This window comes from Trichechus manatus, unplaced genomic scaffold, assembly GCF_000243295.1.
Source record: "Trichechus manatus latirostris isolate Lorelei unplaced genomic scaffold, TriManLat1.0 scaffold00054, whole genome shotgun sequence".
In the NCBI taxonomy this organism is placed as follows: Eukaryota; Metazoa; Chordata; class Mammalia; order Sirenia; family Trichechidae; genus Trichechus; species Trichechus manatus.
This window is the reverse complement of record NW_004443990.1, coordinates 1,694,916-1,715,636: the sequence shown is the minus strand read 5'-3', so window position 1 is coordinate 1,715,636 and position 20,721 is coordinate 1,694,916. Positions and strand designations below refer to the sequence as shown.

General features: G+C 37.0%; 1 protein-coding gene across 1 annotated transcript in view; it reads left to right on the top strand.

Annotated features, from left to right (window-relative positions):
- The window catches only part of APPBP2 (amyloid beta precursor protein binding protein 2), a 66,827-nt gene that overhangs the window by 11,640 nt on the left and 34,466 nt on the right, over positions 1–20,721 (top strand). Inside the window, exons 2-4 of the mRNA XM_004377841.3 lie at positions 10,116–10,204; positions 15,586–15,737; positions 19,389–19,512. Of these exons, the coding sequence (XP_004377898.1) occupies positions 10,116–10,204; positions 15,586–15,737; positions 19,389–19,512 (365 nt within the window). The remainder of the gene's footprint in view (positions 1–10,115; positions 10,205–15,585; positions 15,738–19,388; positions 19,513–20,721) is intronic.

Genomic DNA, 20,721 nt, shown 5'->3' with positions numbered 1-20,721 from the left:
GAGTATCTTAGATGGCCGCTCACGGGCTTTTAAGACCCCAGACACGACTCACCAAGGTAGAATGTAGAGCATTGTTTTTATAAGCTGTGTCATGCCAGCTGAGCTAGATGTTCCCCGAGACCATGGTCCCCAGAGCCCTCCGCCCAGCAATTCAGTCCCTCAGGGAGTTTGGATGTGTCTATGGGGCTTCCATGATAAAAGTATTTTTTTATTGTTCAAATTTTCAGTAGTCTTAAATGTCAAACATATGTATATATTTAGAGTTTGTTTGGATCAAGATTCAAATAAGTTCTACACTTTCCTTGGTTGATACATCTCTTAAGTCTCTCTTGATCTATAGATTCTCTCTCTATGTCTGTTTTCTTCTTCTTTCAATTTATTTGTTGAAGAAACTGAACCCTTTGTTTTGTAGATTCTGCAGTTTCCTACAGTCTAGATTTTGCTGATTGAGATATAAAACATTTAATCACTCCTTCTAGGTGTTTTGCATTTGCCTATGTAGGGACTTAGAGACCATCTTACGAATACATTTGACGCATTGAACGTTAATAACTGAAGACCACACGATTCTGGGATGACATCAAGGACGTACATGAACAAAGCAAAAGATCATTTAAAAGACAGGAAAGAAAGAAAAGAACAAAATGGATGTCAAGAGACTCTGAAACTTGCTCTTGAACGTAGAGCAGCTAAAGCAAATGGAAGAAATGATGCAGTAAAAGAGCTGAACAGAAGATTTAAAAAGGCATCTCAAGAAGATATAGTAAAGTATTATAATGAAATGTGCAAAGACCTGGAGTTAGAAAACCAAAAGGGAAGAACACGCTCGGTGTTTCTCAAGCTGAAAGAACTGAAGGAAAAAATCAAGCCCTGAGTTGCAATTTTGAAGGATTTTAAGGACAAAATATTGTACGACACAGGAAGCATCAAAAGAAGATGGAAGAAATTACACACTTATGGTACCAGAAAGAATTGGTCGACATTCAGCCATTTCAGGAGGTAACATATGATCAAGAACTGATGGTATTGATGGAAGAAGTCCAAGGCATTGGTGAAAAACAAGGCTTCAGGAATTGATAGAATATTAATTGAGATGTTTCAACAAATGGATGCAGTGCTGGAAGCGCTCACTCATCTATGCCAAGAATTTGGAAGACAGCTACTTGGCCCACCGACTAGAAGAGATCCATATTTGTACCAATTTCAAAGAAAGGTGATCCTACAGAATGCAGAAATTATTGAACAATATCTTTAATATCACACGTAAGTAAAATTTTGCTGAAGATCATTCAAAAATGGTTGCAGCAGTACATCCACAGGAAATTGCCAGAAATTTAAGCCAGATTCAGAAGAGGACGTGGAACGAGGAATATCATTGCTGATGTCAGATGGATCTTGGCTGAGAGCAGAGAATACCAGAAAGATATTTACCTGTGTTTTACTGACTGTGCAAAGGGATTTGGTTGTGTGGATCATAACAAATTATGGATAACATTGCAAAGAATGGGAATTTCAGAATACTTAATTGTGCTCATGCAGAACCTGTACACAGACCAAGAGGTAGTCGTTTGAATAGAACGAGGGGATACTACGTGTTTTAAAATCAGGAAGGGCATGCGTCAGGGTTGTATCCTTCCACCATACTTAATCTAATATGTTGAGCAAATAATCCGAGAAGATGGGCTAAATGAAGAAGAATGGGGCATCAAGATTGGAGGAAGACTCATTAACAACCTGTGATACACAGATGACACAACCTTGCTTGCTGAAAGTGAAGAAAACTTCAAGCGCTTACTGTTAAAGATCAAAGACTACAGCCTTCAGTATGGATTGCACCTCAACATAAAACAAAAATCCTCACAAGTGGACCAATAAGCAACATCCTGGTAAATGGAAAAAATATTGAAGTTGTCATGGATTTCATTTTACTTGGATCCACAATCAGTGACCATGGAGGTAGCATCAAAAAAACAAACAACGTATTGAATTGGGCAAATCTGCTGCAAAAGATGTCTTTAAAGTGTTCAAAAGCAAAGATGTCACTTTGAGGACTAAAGTGCACCTGACCTAAGCCATGGTATTTCTAGTTGCCTCATATGCAAGTGAAAGCTGGACAGTGACTAAGGAAGAAGAACTGATGCCTTTGAATTATGGTGTTGGTGAAGAATAGTGACTATACCGTGGACTGTCAGAAGAAAGAACAAATCTGTCTTGAAAGAAGCTTCTGAGGAGAATTTTCTTCAGAAGTGAGGGTGGCCAGATTTCATCTCACATATTTTGGACATGTTATCGGGAGGGACCTGTCCCTGGAGAAGAACATCAGGATTGGTAAAGTATAGAGGGTCTGCGAAAGAGAGGAAGACTCTCAGCAAGGTGGATTGACACAGTGGCTGCAACAGTGAGCTCAAACATAGTAAGGATTGTGAGAATGGTACAGGACCAGGCAGTGTTTTGTTCTGTTTTACATGAGGTTGCTATGAGTCGGAACTGGCTCTACAGTACCTAACAGCAACAGCAACAGATAGGGACTTCATGGGTTTTACTAGTCTCGGACCAGTTACTAATGCTAGTTTCTGGGTCTGGGGGTCTGTAAGTCATCTGTTGTTGTGCTTGCTGTCAAGTTGATTCTGACTCATACCAACCCTATATGACAGAGTAGAGCTGCCCCAAAGGGTTTCCTAGACTCTTATCTTTACAGGAGCAGATTGCCAGGTCTTTTCTTTTGTGGAGCAGTTGGTGGGATCGAACCACTGAACTTTCTGTTAACAGCTGAGTGCTTAACCATGGTGCCACCAGGACTCCTTGTAAATCGTCTAGGTAGTTTGAATTTGAACTGCACATTCACAAGTGTCCTAGGCCAGAGGTTGTATTTTTTCACAGACTTTTTGCTGTGGGAGGCATTTTAGACCTTTGTTATTCCTGGCTTTAGGGAGGTAGTTCAGGTCCAGGTCCCTTTCCTTACTGTATCTGCTGCTTGGACTCCTGTCAGGTCATCGCTATGCCAGTCCCCAACCATTCAGAGGTATAAACTATTCTGTTCTTTCTTTGTAGCCGTTTTTGCATTTGTGTCTTAATTTAGGCAGCTGTGGAGTTTCTGCTCTTGGTTTCAAACTCAGCTATACAAAAAGTATTTTGTGATATTTTTTTCAGCTGTGTTTGGAAGGTGCTGGAAGGTTTTCATCTGTGTCAGTGCTGTCATATTGCTAGAAGCTTTACTTTCATTCCTTTTCAAAACTCAGTTCTTCTTTGGAGTGAGTTTTCTTTTGTGTTCCTAAGGCATAACAATGAATTCAAACATACCAGCGATCATGAAGATGGCACAGGTCTGGGCAGTGTTTTGTACTGTTAGGCATAAGATCACCATGAGTTAGAGCTGACTTGATGGCAGCTAACAACAACAAAGGCACTCTGCCTGCATCCCTCATATCACGTGTAAAATTATTTTTCTGCTCTGCTAGATTGTAAATTTTTTGAGATCAGAGAATAATTCTTACTTAGTATTCCTACTCTTTAGCACAATGCCTTACACAAATGTTCCTGATATTTATTAAGTAAATGAAAACAAGTAAGTAGAATTTTTTTTAGCTATAGTATTTTTGCCTCTGATGTGAAAACCACAAAGACATAACAGGTTCGGTAAGCTAAGAGTTTCATGTAATGAATATGCCAGGGTACTTGGTAAAAAGATCAGATGTTAAAATAGGAAACACCTATTTTTATCTATAAATTTGAAGCAGCTAGTATTCAGAGTTTGTTCTTAATCATTTTCTCATAAGTAAAAATTTAAGGTTGCTGTGTTCCACTAGGGACTGGTACTTGATGTTCTTCATGACTTTAGCTCATGAGGTTTGCACTCAGATTTGTTCTTAGAGTTTATTGTTTGACCTGTTGTATAGAGAGTACTGTGAAGAAGGGGCATAAGACTGCATATTAAATGTTTCTCTTTAAGATGCTAACGATGTGGTTGAGGAGACAATAAGTAACTGTGAAATTGGAGTTTTTGCTTCAGTGTCAATTTAACTGAATAGATGAATTTGGGTAGTTTTAATAAATAATGATAGGATAAGAATACTAGATGCTTGATTCTCTAATTGTTGTTTCCAGAGTAGAGTCTGTGTCTTGAATTTTTTGTTACTTCTAAGGCTCAGGGTTCCATTCCAAGTAGATAGCTATCAATTTGGGTTATTCATTTAGAAAATATCGAATGTATATCTAGTGCTAGGCACTGTCCTAGGTATTGGGGAAATAGTGGTGGTTATGGTCACCTCATAGAGTATAGAGTGTAGTGGAGCAGCATATATTTAACAAATGATCACTGAAGTGAATGCACGCATGCATGTCTTGATGCTGCTATTGGGGAAAAATACAGGATGTCATGAGAAAGTATAACAGGGAACAGAATTTCGATTGGGTAATTGGGAAGTTCTGTATGACGAAGTGACTTTGAGACCTTTAGGTTACAGATTTATCAGGCAAAGAATGATGGTACGTACCAGTGCTTCATGTAGAGGCAGCAGCCTTATGTGTGCAACAACCATGAAGTGGGATAGAGCTTCAAAGCAAGCCATGTGGTTGGAATGTAGAAAACAGGGAGGAAGAATGTTAAGAAGTCAGGTCAGAAAGGTAGGCAGGGGTCAGATGACTTTTAGGACCTTGTGTAGGCCACATGAAAGATTTTAGGTTATGTTCTAAGTGCATTGGGGGTGCTATTGAAAAAGGTTTTTGACAGGGAAATGGCTATGATTTACTTTTTAAAAAGTTGGTTCTGGCTGCTGTGTGGACAGTTGATTAGAGAGGGAGACAGGATTGATGGTAATGGAGAGACCAGTTCTACTATACCTTTGTAGTAATCCAGGTGAAAGATGGAGATGGCAGTGGAGATGAAAGATTTGAGCTGTAAATTCCATAGCTATAGAAATATTTTATTGAATATCATTCCAGACTTTTTTCAGAAGTGTTAGTGTTACCCAAAAGCCCTGGCAGTAGTTGCCTTCAGTTTTCTTTTTTCTTTTTTTTTTTTACTTTTAGTTCCCAAAAGCTCTTTTCCTTATCATCAAAATGTTCATCTATTTTTTATTGGTTTAAAAGACCCCTTTGTGTATTGAAGATATTAACTCTTAGATGTGTGATTCTAACATTTTACCCTGTTAACATTTCATTCTGCTTCTGTCTATAGTGTTTTATATTCATGGACATTTTAGGTTTTTATCTCTTCCTTTATGATTTTGGCCTGTGTTGTAATGTTTAGAAAGGCAGTGTTACCAGGTGGCTTGTAATACTGCTATGTTTTCTTTTTTTTTTTTAATTTAAAACTTGGATAATTCTGGAATTTTTTATCAGTGTCTTAGTGATCTAGTGCTGCCCTACAGAAATACCACAAGTGGATGGCTTTACAAAGAGAAGTTTATTCTCTCACAGTCCAGTAGACCACAAGTCCAAATTCAGGGCATCAGCTCCAGGAGAATGCTCTGTCTCTTTCTCGCAGCTTTGGAGAAAGGTCCTTGTGATGCATCAGTCTTTCCTTGGTCTGGGAGCTTCTTTGTGCAGGAACCTCAGGTCCAAAGGACACACTCTGCTCACAGCACTGCTTTCTAGGTGGTATGAGGTTCCCATGTGTCTCTGCTCGCTTCTTTCTTTTATATCTCAAAAGAGATTGGATTAAGACACTATCTAATCTTGTAGACATCATCAATATAATCTCATCATAGTGATAGAGTTTACAACACAGAAGGGGATCACATGTAACCTCATCATAGTGATAGACTTTACAACACCTAAGGAAGTCACATCAGATTACCCAGTCGTACACTACTGGGAATCATGACCCAGTCAAGCCGACAGACATTTTTGGGGGACGCAATTCAATCCCTGACAATCAGGTAGTCATCTTATTTTGTTTCTCAGTTTTTGTGCACTTTTTCTTAGTTTTTTTTTTTTCCTCCCCTCAATAATTTTAGAATACCCCCTTTTACATATACTGAGGTCTGTTTTTGAAGTTTGCATTTTGTTGCATTGATTGGTTTATCTTTATACCTGTACAATTTTGTTTTAATCGTATTCTTATTTTATGTTTTCATATCTGGCAGGAGGTAATTTACCTACTTCTGAAAATAAATTTGTTTTTCTTTATTCTCTTTAAGCTACCAACAGCTAAAAGTAGTCTATATAGCTCTTTAGTAGCCTTATTATTCTGTAGACGCAGAGTGTAGTATTAAACACCATAATAATTAGCTAAAAATAAATCATGCCTTTATTTTATTTTGGGGCCCTAGTGGCACAGTGTTTGAGAGCTACGGCTGTTAACTAAAAGGTCGACTGTTCGAATTCACCAGCTGCTCCTTGAAAACCGTATGGGACAGTTCTACTCTGTCCTGTAGGGTTGCTGTGAGTTGGAATCAACTCAGTGGCAACAGGTTTGGGTTTTAGTTTATTTTTTTTAAGTAGAGTTTATTTTTTAGAGAAGTTTTAGGTTTACAGAAAAATTGTGCAGCAAGTACAGAGTTCTGATTTACCCCTCCTCCCTGCACATGGTTTCTCATTAACATCTTGCATTCCTTTGGTAAATTTGTTACAGTTGATGAACCATATTGATACATTATTATTACCTGAAGTCCATAGTTGACATTATGGTTCACTCTTTGTGTTGAACAGTCCTATGGGTTTTAACAAAAGCTTAACGTCATGTATACACCATTACGGTATTAAATAAAATAGTTTCACTGCTCTAAAAATGCCCAGTGCTCCACCTATTCATCCCACCTTCCTCCCTCAGGACCCCTAACAACCACTGGTTTTTTTTTTCACTGTTTTCTATAGTTTCGTCTTTTCCAGAATGTTATATATTTGGAATCGTACAGTATGTAGCTGTTCCTGACTGGCGTCTTTCACTTAGCAGTATGCATTTAAAGGTTCCTCTGTGTCTTTTCGTGGCTTGATAGCTCATTTCTTTTTATTGCTGAATTATACTCCATTGTATGTACCACAGTTTGTTTACTCATTTACCTATTGAAAGACAAAAAATTGGTTGTTTCCAGTTTTTGGCAACTATGAATAAAACTTATGTAAACATTCGTGTGTAGGTTTTTATGTGCACATACATTTTCATCTCACTTGGGTAAATCCCTAGGAGTGCAATTGTTAGATTGAATGGCAAGACTAAGTTTAATTTTGTAAGAAACTGCCAGACTGTCTTCTAGAGTGGCTGTACCATTTTGCAGTCTACCAGCAATGAATGCGAGTTCCTGTTCCTCCATATCCTCGCCAGCGTTTGGTGTTGTCAGTGTTTGGGTTTAAATCATGCTTTAAAAGCTGGATGTGAGAATCATTACCAAGAAACCTAGACCCTCAGGTTCCTTTCCTCTAAGCTCTACTTCATAAAATATACAAATATATGAAGGGATTAGGATTGAAATCTTCTAGTTTCTATCAAAAGAATAAAAATCACCCTCTTAAACTCTCTTATTTTCTGATACGGTGTTATTTTCAAGAGGCAATATAGTGAAGTGGTTAAGAACATTAATTTAAGGACAGACTGCATGGGGTCAGTTTCCTGATCTGCCGCTTCTTATTTGTGTGGTTTTGAGCAGGTCATTTAATTGTATGTATCTCAGTTTCCTCATATGTAAAAGGAGAGAACAAGTTACTTACTGAAAAGCATTTAGAACAAGGCCTGACGCATATAACATCTCTGTAAGAAATAGATGCTGTTTTTATTTCAAGTTGGTATCCAAAATCCCATCAGTTCATGTTGTTTTTGGTAGCTGCCGTGGAGTCGCCCCTGACTCACGTTGACCCCTTGCACCATCCCCACGATTGGTTCAGATTGGGCCATTTTGATAGATAGGTTTTTTTTTTTTAATTTTTTTTATTGTGATAAATACATATGTAACAAAACATTTGCCATTTCAACAATCTTCACATGTACAATTCAGTGCATAAGGGATTTCATTGGCTGATCTTCCGAAGTAGATCCCCATTAGTTCATAGTTCTTAGTTAATTTGCATGTTTTAGATAAACTTGGTAAGGGTGGGTTGAAACCATTAAATCATTACCACTCCCCCAATTTAAATGTGAACTTTTTTTTTTCCAGTTATTTTGTTGTTGAAAATATAACACAGCAGAACATAAACAGTTGTGTAAAGAAAAAATGCAGAGGTTTATTACTTAGGGCATAGTTCAGAAAGTTTAAAACTTTAAGGCAGCAACTTTCTTAAATCCTATTTTCAAATACTGTATAGTAGGATACATCAATTTTCAGTCATTTATGAGCTGTAGTGAGGAGCCCTGGTTGCACAGTGGTTAAAGTGCTCGACTGCTAACCGAGAAGGTCAGCAATTTGAATCCACCAGCTGCTCTGTGAGTCAAAGATGCAGCAGTCTGCTTCTATAAAGATTTCCAGCCTTGGAAACCTATGGAGCAGTTCTACTCTGTTCCACAAGGTTGCTGTGAGTCAGAAGCAACCATGAAGACGGTGAGTTTATGAGTTACAGAACACATACAATAGAATTTAATTGTTTTTGCTTTACTAGTGAATACAGAGTAGTTGTACAACTTGTTTTTATTTCTCCTAATAAAAAATTCTGCTCTTTAAGTTTGCTGATAATGATTCATAAGCTATGTTTTTTATCTTATAGTGTTTTTACAGTATGTGAGTGTAATTATCTTGATCACTGTGTTTGTTCTTCTGCCCCAAATCAGAAATTTATCACATTGTTAAGCCCACAAACAGGATTTGGCCATAAATTCTACCTTTATTTTCCCCGAGTTATTCTGTATTGGTTAATAAATACAACAGTGATAACAGTGGTGCATTTTACTGTATACGTTCCCAGAAACTCTTGTTTTTCTGCAGCAGAAAACATGGAGTCATTTCTAAGAATAGCAAATCTTTTTTCACTGCAAAAAGGCAATTCCTTAGGAATGTCCAACCATCATTTGAAAATAATGTTTCTGCCTCACCTTCCAGAGCATATGGTAGTCTTCTCCCCCCAGCAGTTGTTCTGGATTTTGTTCTAGCCGTAGTTATGGATTTGTACATACATATCTACCTAATTTTACTTGGCCTCCATTGTAACTAGAGATTTATACCCCAGAGTATGCTGACTGACTTAGTTTGTAGTATGTGTTCATTGTGCAAAGTAGTTAACCTAGCCCGTTTGGAGAATGAACTCTAGACCTCGTCCTTTTTCTGAAACCCATGTTCTTATCAGCTGAATGTTAAGTACTTATAAAGCGAATGTAGTAAAATTCCTGCCTTCTAAGGTACTGCTTTATTTATATAGTTTATATAAATTTAAAAGTATTTGGTGAAATTGAGACAGAAGAAAAAGGACAGTAGTATTTGCCTCTTTTTAACAATGTGCATATGTTATTTGGGATAAATGTTCAACATATTTGTTTAAGTGTTTTTTTAAATAGCAGTTATAATTAGTCGAGCAAAAAGAATAAATAATGGTGGCATGGTTAGAAACCCTGCCAACTTGGATAGCTGTAGACATGTTCTGCATTTACTATCTGGTTTTATTTAAGGAATAAAAAGGTTAACAACTATTTAAAATGTTTCTTAAATATAACTTTTTATGTTTATTTTTTCAACAAACAAATAATTATATAAAAACCAAACCAAACCTTTTGCCGTCAAGTGGATTCCAACTCATACTTTGTATTTACCATGCACCAGACATTGTTCTAAGTGTTTTATAGATATTAATTCATAATAATTTACATACAACTGTTAAAATGTTTTTAAATGAATTGTAAGAGTTTGTTAACTTTCCTGGGAGCCTTGGTGACACAGTGGTTAAGCGCTTGACTGTTGACTGAAAGATTGGCAGCTCGAACCTGCCAGGCGCTCCATGGGAAAAAGATGTGACAGTCTGCTTCGGTAAAGATTACAGCCTTGGAAACCCTACAGGACAGTTCTACTCTGTCCTGTAGGGTCGACTCAATGGCAGTGGGTTTGGTTTTTTTGGTTTAGTTAACTTTCCTTTAGTATTAGCATCTTTCCTGATATTAGTGTGTAATCATACTGACTTTGAATACTAGTATTATATTATAATTAAAGTAGATATTAAGTTAACAAATCTTTTTTTTTTTCATTCATTTTTTATTTTAGCTTTACCAACAGGGACGCCTGTGTCAGCTGGGCAGTGAATTTTGTGAGTTGGAAGTTTTTGCTAAAGTATTGAGAGCTTTGGATAAAAGGTAAATTCATTTTCATTTTCAAGTAGCACTTTTTTTTTTTTTTTTTTTCACTAATTCGTTGTATAATTAATAAAACCCATTGCCGTCGAGTCGATTCCAACTCATAGTGACCTTCTAGGACAAAGTAGAACTGCCCCATAGGGTTTCCAAGGGGCTCCTCGTGGATTCGAACTGCCAACCGTTTTGGTTAGCGGCCAAACTCTTACTAGGATAGATAAAATAATCTTGCCTTTAATAAGTGTGGTGCCAATATAAGTCTATGAAATTGTTTCACTGAGAAGTTGTTTCAGATTGGTTTTTCCATGTATCTGGTATGTTAGGTTATTTTCATTTTGGAAGTGAATTCTTTTTTTTCTTTTTCTTTTTTTTTTGGAGTCCTGGTGGCACAGTGGTTAAGAGCTCAGCTGCTAACCAAAAGATTAGCAGTTCAAATCCACCAGCTGCGCCTTGGAAATTCTGTGGGCCAGTTCTACTCGGCACTAAGGTCTCTATGAGTTGGAATCAACTTAATGTGATGGACTTTAATCCTTTTTTTTTTTTTTTTTTTTTTGTACACTTGTTACTAATGTATAACATACATACAGAAAAGTACCCTAATTGTAACAACATGAACGTTCACAAAATAAGCACCTTCATGTAGCCAGCACCTAGATAAAGGAAAAAAATGTAACTAAACCCCAGAAGCTCTGTTCTGCCTTCTTCCAGTCACTATTCCCTCTCCTAGGGTAACCACTAGATTCATTTTGCCTGTTTTTGAGCCTTAGATAAATGGAAGCATACAGTATGTATTCTTTAGTATCTGACTGTTTTTTGCTCAGTAGTATGTTTACGAGTATCACTCACGTTGTATGTAAAGTTTGTTCATTTTCGTTGCTGTATATGTATAGTACTCCATTGTGTTAATATATTTTTTACTCATTCCAGTATTCTCAAACATTTGAGCTGTGTCCAGTTTTCAGCTATTAAAAATAGTGCTGTTGTGAATATTCTTGTACATGTCTTACGGTAAACATAGTTATGCATATCTGTTAGATACATACCTAGAAGTAGAATTTGGAAACTGTTTTTAAGATTTACAACTCCAGTGTGCCGGCCAGTATGATATAGAATGTAGTAAAAATATTGTTATGGTAATTGTGCAGTCCAAACAAATAAGCTTGTTGACAAAAGAGAGAATTTGTCCTTCTTCCCCGTCCGTCCTCCTTCCCCTTTGGGAAGTTAATATTCTGGCAGTTTTAGCTTTATGTGTTCAACAAAGGAGACCCAATTCATCTTCCCTGCTGTAGCTGTTATCATGTAGTAGGAGCCACACAGATACCACTGCCTTTGTATCTACTGTTCACTTTAGCGTTCTTCCCTAAATTTGCCTTAACTATCACTTTTTTCTAACCCACATTTCTGGAAAATAAAAATACAGTTTCACAAAATACTGCTGATTTCTAATATGAATATTGCCAAATTATTTCATTTGTTCAACAAATGAATAAACACTTGCTGAATGCCTAGTATATGCCAGACACTGTCCTAGATGTTGAGGCAGTAAATAAGCTCTACAAAGTCCTTTCCTCATGGAGTTTGTATTTTAGAGAGGGATGGTAAGATAATAAACAAGTAAACCAATGCAATGATTTCATTGGTCAGGGATAACTTTGAAATGTGACCTGTGTACTAAGTCTATAGAGAAACTTCTTGGCTAGTTGATTAAAATTAATCTGTAAAAAAAATAATAGAAGATAACTTCTCCATTTTGGTAAACGAAGCCTATAGAAAAGCTTTTGAAAACATTCTTTAAAGATAAGGTTAGATTTCTGGGATTAGAATGTCTCTATGCATTTCTAAACATGGCCACTGTAAAGCTTTAGTGGAATACCTCTTTCATCTCTTAGGTTATCTCTTGTTGTTGTTAGGTGTCATTGAGTTGATTTTCAACTCATAGTGACCCCGTGTGACAGAGTTGAACTTCCCCATAGGATTTTCTAGGCTTTAATTTTTATGGGAGCGGATCATCAAGTCTTTTCCTCCCCAAAGCCTCTGGGTGGATTCAAACTGCCAACCTTTAGGTTAGCAGCTGAGCACTTAACATTGCGCCACCAGGGCTCCTTAGGTTATGTCTTACTAAATCCAAATCCCTCGGTGTTCTAGTTATCTAGTGCTGCTATGGCAGAAATACCAGCAATGGGTGGCTTTCACAAACAAAAAATTATTTTCTCACTGTTTAGGAGGCTGGAAATCCAGATTTAAGTGTCAGCTCTAGGGGAAGGCTTTCTCTCTCCGTTGGCTCTGGAGGAAAGTCCTTGTCTCTTTTCAGCTTCTGTTTTCTTGGTTCCTTGGAGGTCTCATGTGGTGTGACATCTGTCTTCCCCCAACTGCTTTTTGTTGCTTGCTTAATCTGCTCTTTTATAGCTCAAAAGAGATTGATTTAAGACACACTCAACAATAATACTGTCTCATTAACATAACAAAGAAAACTATTCCCAAATAGGACTATAACCAGAGGTGTAGTAGGATTTACAACACAGATTTTTGGGGACATGATTCAGTCCATAACACTAGGTAAGTGTTTAATTGTAAAACTATAAGTATGTAATTTGACCTTTTTTCCCTTTGTCCAAAGCAGTGGCTCTGTTGTTTACAGTTTCATTTTTAAAAATTATTTTGTTGAAATTAATTCACATACTATAAAATTCATAATTTTTACATCTACAGTTAGTGATTTTTAGTATATTCATGTAGTTGTGCAATCATCACCACCACCTAATTTCAGAACATTTTCATCTACTCAGAAAGAAACCTTGTACCCATTAGCAGTCACTTCCTTATTCCTCCCTCTTCGTAGCTCCTGCCAACCATTTATCTGCTTTCTGTCTATATTTGCCTCCTCTTGACATTTCATATAATAGGAATTATGCAATATATGCTCTTTTGTGACTGGCTGCTTCCATGGACGTTGATTATGGATCCAAGTAAAATGAAATCCTGACAACTTCGTTATTTTCTCCATTTATCATGATGTTGCTTATTGGTCCAATTGTGAGGATTTTTGTTTTCTTTGTGTTGAGGTGCAATCCCTACTGAAGGCTGTAGTCTTTGATCTTCATCAGTAAGTGCTTCAAGTCCTCTTTGCTTTCAGCAGGCAAGGTTGTGTCGTCTGCATATTACAGGTTGTTAATGAGTCTTCCACCAATCCTGTTGCCACGTTCTTCTTCATATAGTCTAGCATTCTTGGTTTATTTGCTCAACATACAGATTGAATAAGTATGGTGAAAGGATACAACTCTGACTCACACCTTTCCTGATTTTAAATCATACAGTATCCGCTTGTTCTGTTTTAATAACCACGTCTTGGTCTATGTACAGGTTCCTCATGAGCACAATTAAGTGTTCTGGAATTCCCATTCTTTGCAATATTATCCATAATTTGTTATGATCCACACAGTCAAATGCCTTGGCATAGTTAATATCTTTCTGATATTCTCTACTTTCGGCCAAGATCCATTTGGCATCAGCAATGATATCCCTCACTCCACATGCTCTTCTGAATGTGGCTTGAATTTCTAGCAGTTCCCTGTGGCTGTACTGCTGCAACTGCTTTTGAATGATCTTCAGCAAAAATTTACTTGCATGTGATTTTAATGATATTGTTTGATAATTTCCTCATGCTGTTGAATCACCTTTCTTTGGAATGGGAACAAATACGGATATCTTACAGTGGGTTGACCAGGTAGCTGTCTTCCAGATTTGCAACTTGAGGCTTAAATTTTTTCTTCAGTTCTTTCAGCTTTAGAAATGGTGAGTGTGTTCTTCTCTTTCGGTTTTCTAACTTCAGGTCCTTGCACATTTCGTTGTAATACTTTACTTTGTCTTTTCGAGCTGCCCTTTGAAATCTTCTGTTCAGCTCTTTTATTTCATCATTTCTTCCATTCGCTTTAGCTACTGTACATTCAAGAACAACTTTTAGAGTCTCTTCTGATTTCCATTTTGTCCTTTTTTTTTTTCCCTGTCTTTTTAATGACCTTTTGCTTTCTTCACATGTGATGTCCTTGATGGCATCCCACAGCTTGTCTGGTCTTTGGTCATTAGTGTTCAGTGCCTCAAATTTATTCTTAAGATGGTCTCTAAATTCAGGTGGGATATATTCAAGGTCATATTTTGGTTCTTGTGGACTTGTTTTAATTTTCTTCAGCTTCAGCTTGAACTTGCATATGAACAATGGATGGTCTGTTCTGCTGTTGGCCCCTGGCCTTGTTCTGACTGATGATATTGAGCTTTTCCATCATCTCTTTCCACAGATGTAGTCGGTTTGAAACCTCTGTTTTTCATCTGGTGAGGTACACATGTACAGTTGCTATTTATGTTTTTGAAGAAAGGTTCTTGTAATGAATAAGTCATTGGTCTTAGAATTCTGTTACGCTATCCCTGGCGTCATTTCTATCACCAAGGCAGTATTTTTCAATAACAGATCCTTCTTGTTCGTTTCCAGCTTTTGCATTCCAATCACCAGCAGTTATGAATGCATCTTGATTGCATGTTTGATCAATTTCAAACTGCAGAAGTTGGTCAGAATCTTCAGTTTCCTCATCTTTGGCATTATGGTTGGTGTATAAATTTGAATAACGGGTTGTATTAACTGGTTTTCCTATAGGCGTATGGATAGTATCCTTTCACTGACAGCGGTGTACTTCAGGATAGATCTTGAAATGTTCTTTTTTGACGATGAATGGGACACTATTCTTCTTCACTTTGTCATTCCTGACGTAGTAGACCATATGATTGTCTGATTCAGAATGGCCAATACCAGTGCATTTCAGCTCACGGATACCTAGCATATCGACCTTTATGTGTTCCATTTCATTTTTGACACTTTACAGTTTTCATAGATTCATACTTCATACATTTCACATTCTGATTATTAATAGATGTTTGCAGCTGTTTCTTCTCATTTTGAGTCTCACCATATCAGCAAATGAAGGTCCCGACAGCTTGACTCATCCGTGTCATTAAGGTCGACTCTAGTTGGAGGAGGCAGCTCTTGCCCAGTCATCTTTTGAGTGTGTTCCAACCTGAGGGGTCATCTTCCGGCACTGTATCAGACAGTGTTCTGCTGCTATTCATAAGGTTTTCACTGGCCAGTTTTTTTAGAAGTAGATCGCCAGGTCCTTCTTCCTAGTCTGTCTTAGTCCGGAAGCTCAGCTGAAACCTGTCCACCATGAGTGACGCTGTTGGATTTGAAATATCGGTGGCATACCTTCTAGTATCACAGCAACACACAAGCCACCTTAGTACTACAAACTGACAGACATGTGGGGTAAACCAAGCTAGCCCTTTTTAAAAGGACAAAAAAATGTTTTTTTTATAAAATAACTTTTTTTTTCCCATTTCAGACATTTGCTTCATCATTGTTTCCAGGCTTTGATGGATCATGGTGTGAAAGTTGCTTCAGTCTTGGCCTACTCATTCAGTAGACGGTGCTCTTATATTGCAGAATCAGATGCTGCAGTAAAAGAAAAAGCTATTCAGGTTGGCTTTGTTCTAGGTAGGTAATAGTGAAATAGAGGAATGGTTTGTCCTGTGACATGGGTCAGAATAAGCCTGCTTATGACAAAGGATTCTCTCAATAGTTTCACATAGTCTGAAATACTAGGTTATGAGAAAAATGTCAGAAAAACTGTGTGTACTACTAATAGGTGTGATTTATTGACTATTAACATGTTTTGGGCAGTTATCTATTAAAGTTGTTGCTACTTTTTAATTTAATTTTTTTTATTTTGAAATGATTACAGATTCACAGGAAGTTGCATAAATAGTACATAAAGTCCCTTGAACCATTCCTCCAGCTTCCCCAGTGGTGATATCTTATGTAACTGAAGGACAGTACCAAAACCAGGATGTTAATATTGGTACAGTACTGTTAATTACACTAGACTATAGACCTTGTTTAGTTTTCACCAATTTTTATATACACGTGTGTGTCTGTGTGTGTTTCTTTGCAATTGATTCCACGTAAAGATTTTTATAACCACCACTGCCATCAGGATACAGGATTGTTCCATCACTGCAGATCAACTTTCATTTTTAACTTACATGTTAATGTGCACATGTGCATGTTTTCTCTTTCCTATGTATGCGCTCTCTCTCTCTCTCTCACACACACAAACACACACACATACACACTACATTCTTTGCCAACAAATTTTTATGATCATTTCCCTTCAGTCTAAGAACATTTCTAGGTAGTGATCACAGATACTTGTCAAGAAGAACTTCACATATTCTTTTCTTAGAAGAATCCTCAGCATTTGTCTTTTCATAATTCCCACAGAATATAAATTGCAACAAAGAAATGTCTTTAACAATAGAGTGTGATCTTGATGAATATTAATGGTGATGTGTGAAAATCTGTGGGAGAAATTTAGTATCAAAGAAGGGGAAAGGCAAGAACACTAGTGGTCATTGTGACCCTCTCTCATCTCCACAAAAACTTAAACTATTCTGACCATTGAAATGAGCAAGAAGGTAGAACCAAGCCCTAAGAAACTCGTAATTATGTTATCTGTCTGTTATCTTTAAATTATCAAAATAGTGAAAAAACTTCATACCAGAAGTATATGGCAGATAGAAACAATTATTTTAATAACAGCTTTATTGAGATAATTTACATACCATACAATTTACCATTTTAAAGCATACAATTCAGTGGTTTTTAGTTATCTTCACACAGTTATGCAACCATGAGCACAGTCAATTTTAGAACATTGTTATCATTCCAGAACGAAACCCTATACTCATTAGCAGTTATTCCTCAACCCTCTTGGCCCTAGGCAACCACCAGTCTACTTTCTGTCTCTAAAGAGTTGCCTTTTCTGGACATAATGTATAAATGGAATCATACAATATATGGTCTTTGTGACTGGCTGCTTTCATTTAGCATGATGTTTTCACGGTTCATCCATATTGTAGAGATATAAAGAATATCTAACCAGGTATTAAAGAACTAAAAAGACAAAAAGGGAATAAATACTAGAGTATCATGGACATAGCTACTGTAAGAAGAATTAATATTAACATGTTAATATTCACACCTAGGACTTGTAGAACCAAGGATGGGTTGGAATTATTAACATTTAATAGCTTGAGGACATGCCCTGCAGAGCTGGGATGTTGCTAGGCTGATCCTGGTACCTCTGGAGCTCTGAAAAGGGGCCCCCGTGGATCTACGCCCTAAACCTCTAGGAGGACACCTGACTGGCCGGTGCTAGTGTCTCTGAGGGAGTGTTATGAAACTGGTTCTGCAAGTATTGGGAAAACTAACTGGAATTGGCTGTTGCTTACTGGAATGAACTGCTACTACCAGGGTAAAGAAACATTACTCTGGGATGTTTCTATTAACAGGGTCCATGCTGACAGAGATGGAAAGCAAATAGGAAGGAGTGTCCCTTCTTCTCCACACTTGCAAGCTCCTTTTATTGACATCTATTGGCAGAGCCTAACAGGAGCCCTGATGGTACAGTGGTTAAGTGTTTGGCTGCTAACCAAAAGGTCTGCAGTTTGAATCCACCGGCTGCTCCTTGGAAACCCTGTGGGGCAGTTCTACTCTGTCATATAGGGTCACTATGAGTCAAAGTTGACTTGATGGCATCAGGGGAACAGGAGTCACTTGACAAAGGAGAAATGTGGTTTTCAGAGTCCTAGTTCCAGCATTATAAAACAGAGTCTAAAAGGGTGGATATGAAGCTGAGAACCAATGGCCTGATAACCAGCCAAAATGCAATATGATAGAATGATCAGAAGATGGCTTAGTGTGAATATGTATACTGTATTTATGTTTGTTTGCCAACCGCTCCCTCCCCTCGCAAGATATATTCCTAAGTGCACTATGAAAATTTTTTTTATAGCAACTTGTAAAAAAATTATTGTGAGCTAAGAAAATACCTCATGGGGGGTGGGGGGAGGAAGCGACTGACAAACAAATGAAGGTGTGCGTTATTTGCATAAAAATACAGTAATAATCATTATTCTAGTCATTTGGTGAGGGCCCCAGAATATTCTAAAGCACAGTTCTCACCAATTGATAAAATAATATTCATTTGATTACATATAGGTTTAATTAAACATAAAACATGGATTTTAGCAAAGTACAATATTTTACAGACTCTGACACTATAGATTTGTAAGACTACCGTATTTTTTGTGCTACCATGAAAGAAAAAAAAGGTAGCTAGCTATTTTCATCATAATATACCATCAATTTTAAGATGTAATTTCATAAATGTTGAAATATGAAAAATGTGTTTTAGAATTGAAGAAACAAGGTATGTTACTTTGTTTTCTGATCGTTATAGCTGATCCTGAATAACACTATGAAAGTGTTCTTCATAGTAGCTAATGTAGTATAGTAACTATGGGGTTAAGCTCTGAATTCAGATTGTATGGATTCAAGTTTGTCCACTTACTGGTTTGTAAGCTTTGGTTTCTCTGCCTCATATTTTTCATCTGTTAAATGGGAAGCAAGAATAGTGTTTAAATTGAAGATGTGTTGTGAAAATTAAATGAGAAGATTAATTCATGTGAAACGGTTACCACAGTGCAAAGTAGTTTGCACAGTGTAGTAAAAATGTGTTAAATGTTAACCATTGTTGGAGGTCAAGATCCTCAAAAAAGATGGACGGTATTCTGAGGAAATTATGCCTAGTACTTCAGGATTGTAGGAGGACAGCAATTTAATTTCTTGCTAAAAGCATGAGATGAGCAAACATCACTGTCTTATGTATGCATCCTCTATGATGTGCTGCTATACTGAGAAGATTATTTAGATTTCTTTATCCTCTTTGGGATTGGGTATGGAAAGATGGAAAAGTTATGTGTACCCTGCAAGATGAAAATACTAGGAGAATTGTTAAAATAGATAGTAGATGATTAGCTGAAAAATGTTAATTCAGGCCATGGAGTATTCCTAGAGGGTTAAAACTCTTGGCTCGTTAATCAGGGTCTCAGCTTTGATCTTAATTCACCTAGTTCAGGACCTTTTTTTTTTTTTTTAAGTCACAATTAGTATCTTTGCTTTAAGCTAAGCACAGGATTTTAATATTTTTTTCAAGTTTAGGTAATATTCACTGTAAGCATGTCATTTCAGCTTTCAAATAATTCATTCAGTTATCTAAAATTACTGGTTTTTCTTGTCCTTCAGGTGGCTTTCTTTCAGATGCAGGCTGGTATAGTGATGCTGAGAAAGTTTTTCTGTCCTGCTATCAGTTGTGTACTATACATGATGAGATGCTTCATTGGTTTCGTGCAGTAGAATGTTGTGTGAGGTAAGTTGGAACAGATCTTACAGTATGTGCTGTAGTAGTACTTGGTGGTTTTTATAGTTTTAGTTCTTCTGAGTGTCCACAGAAGCAGAAGTCAGGAAATCAAACAACATACCGCATTGGGCAAATCTGTTGCCAAAGACCTCTTTAAAGTCCAGATAAGCACAGTTGTCACTTTAATGACTAAAGTGTACCTGACCCAATCAGTCATGTTACGTGCATGCAAAAGCCGGGCAATTATAAAAGAAGACAGAAGAAGAATTGATGCATTTGAATTGTCGTGTTGGCAAAGAATTTTAAATATACCATGGACTGCCAGAAGAACAAACAAATCTGTCTTGGAAGCGAGGATGGCAAGACTTTCGTCTAACATACTTTGGATATGTTACCAGGAGGGACCAGTCCCTGAGGAAGGACATCATGCTTGGCAAAGTAGAGGGTCAGTGAAAAAAAGGAAGACCCTCAACGAGATGGATTGACACAGTGGCTGCAACAATGGACTCAAACAGCAATGATTGTGAGGGTGGTGCGGGACCAGACAGTGTTTCGTTTCGTTCTGTTGTACATAGGGTTGCTATGAGTCAGAACAAACTCAGTGGCACCTAACAACAGCAAAAGTTGTTAACTAGAGTCTGGTCAGTTTACTGAATTTTTAGTCTTTTATTTTTGTTGGAAGAAGGCTCATACTTTCTTGTTATGTTAGAGATGAGTTCATTAAATTTGAATCTCTTCAGAGCTAGAACATAGGTTCGCCTCTAAAACCATCATTGGTTTAAGATAAAATGGAATAAAGCCATCTTTTATGTTTTTAGCAGTTGGAGTCTTTTATAGTCTTTTGAGTCTTTATATACAGGGCTTACCAATGTTAGAGAAACATTCAAATCCTGAACTTAATTTTGTAATATGCTAATTTAAGTATAAATAATATATTAGAAGTTTATGATAATTGCCCACAGATATTTTAGAAGCATATAATAAATTATAGGAATATTTTTGTGCATAAACTATAAAGAGATTGGTATTTTGGCCTATAATTTGTAGTGCTGATAAAAATAATCTCTATCATCTTCCCTCTCGTCTTCTTCATATTTTATCTAGGTAGGAATAGGAGAATACTGTATTTTTACACAAATAATGCACACCTTCTATGTTTGTTTGCCAACTGCTCCCTCCTCTATCAAGGTATTTTTGTTAGTGCTCTGTGCTGATTTG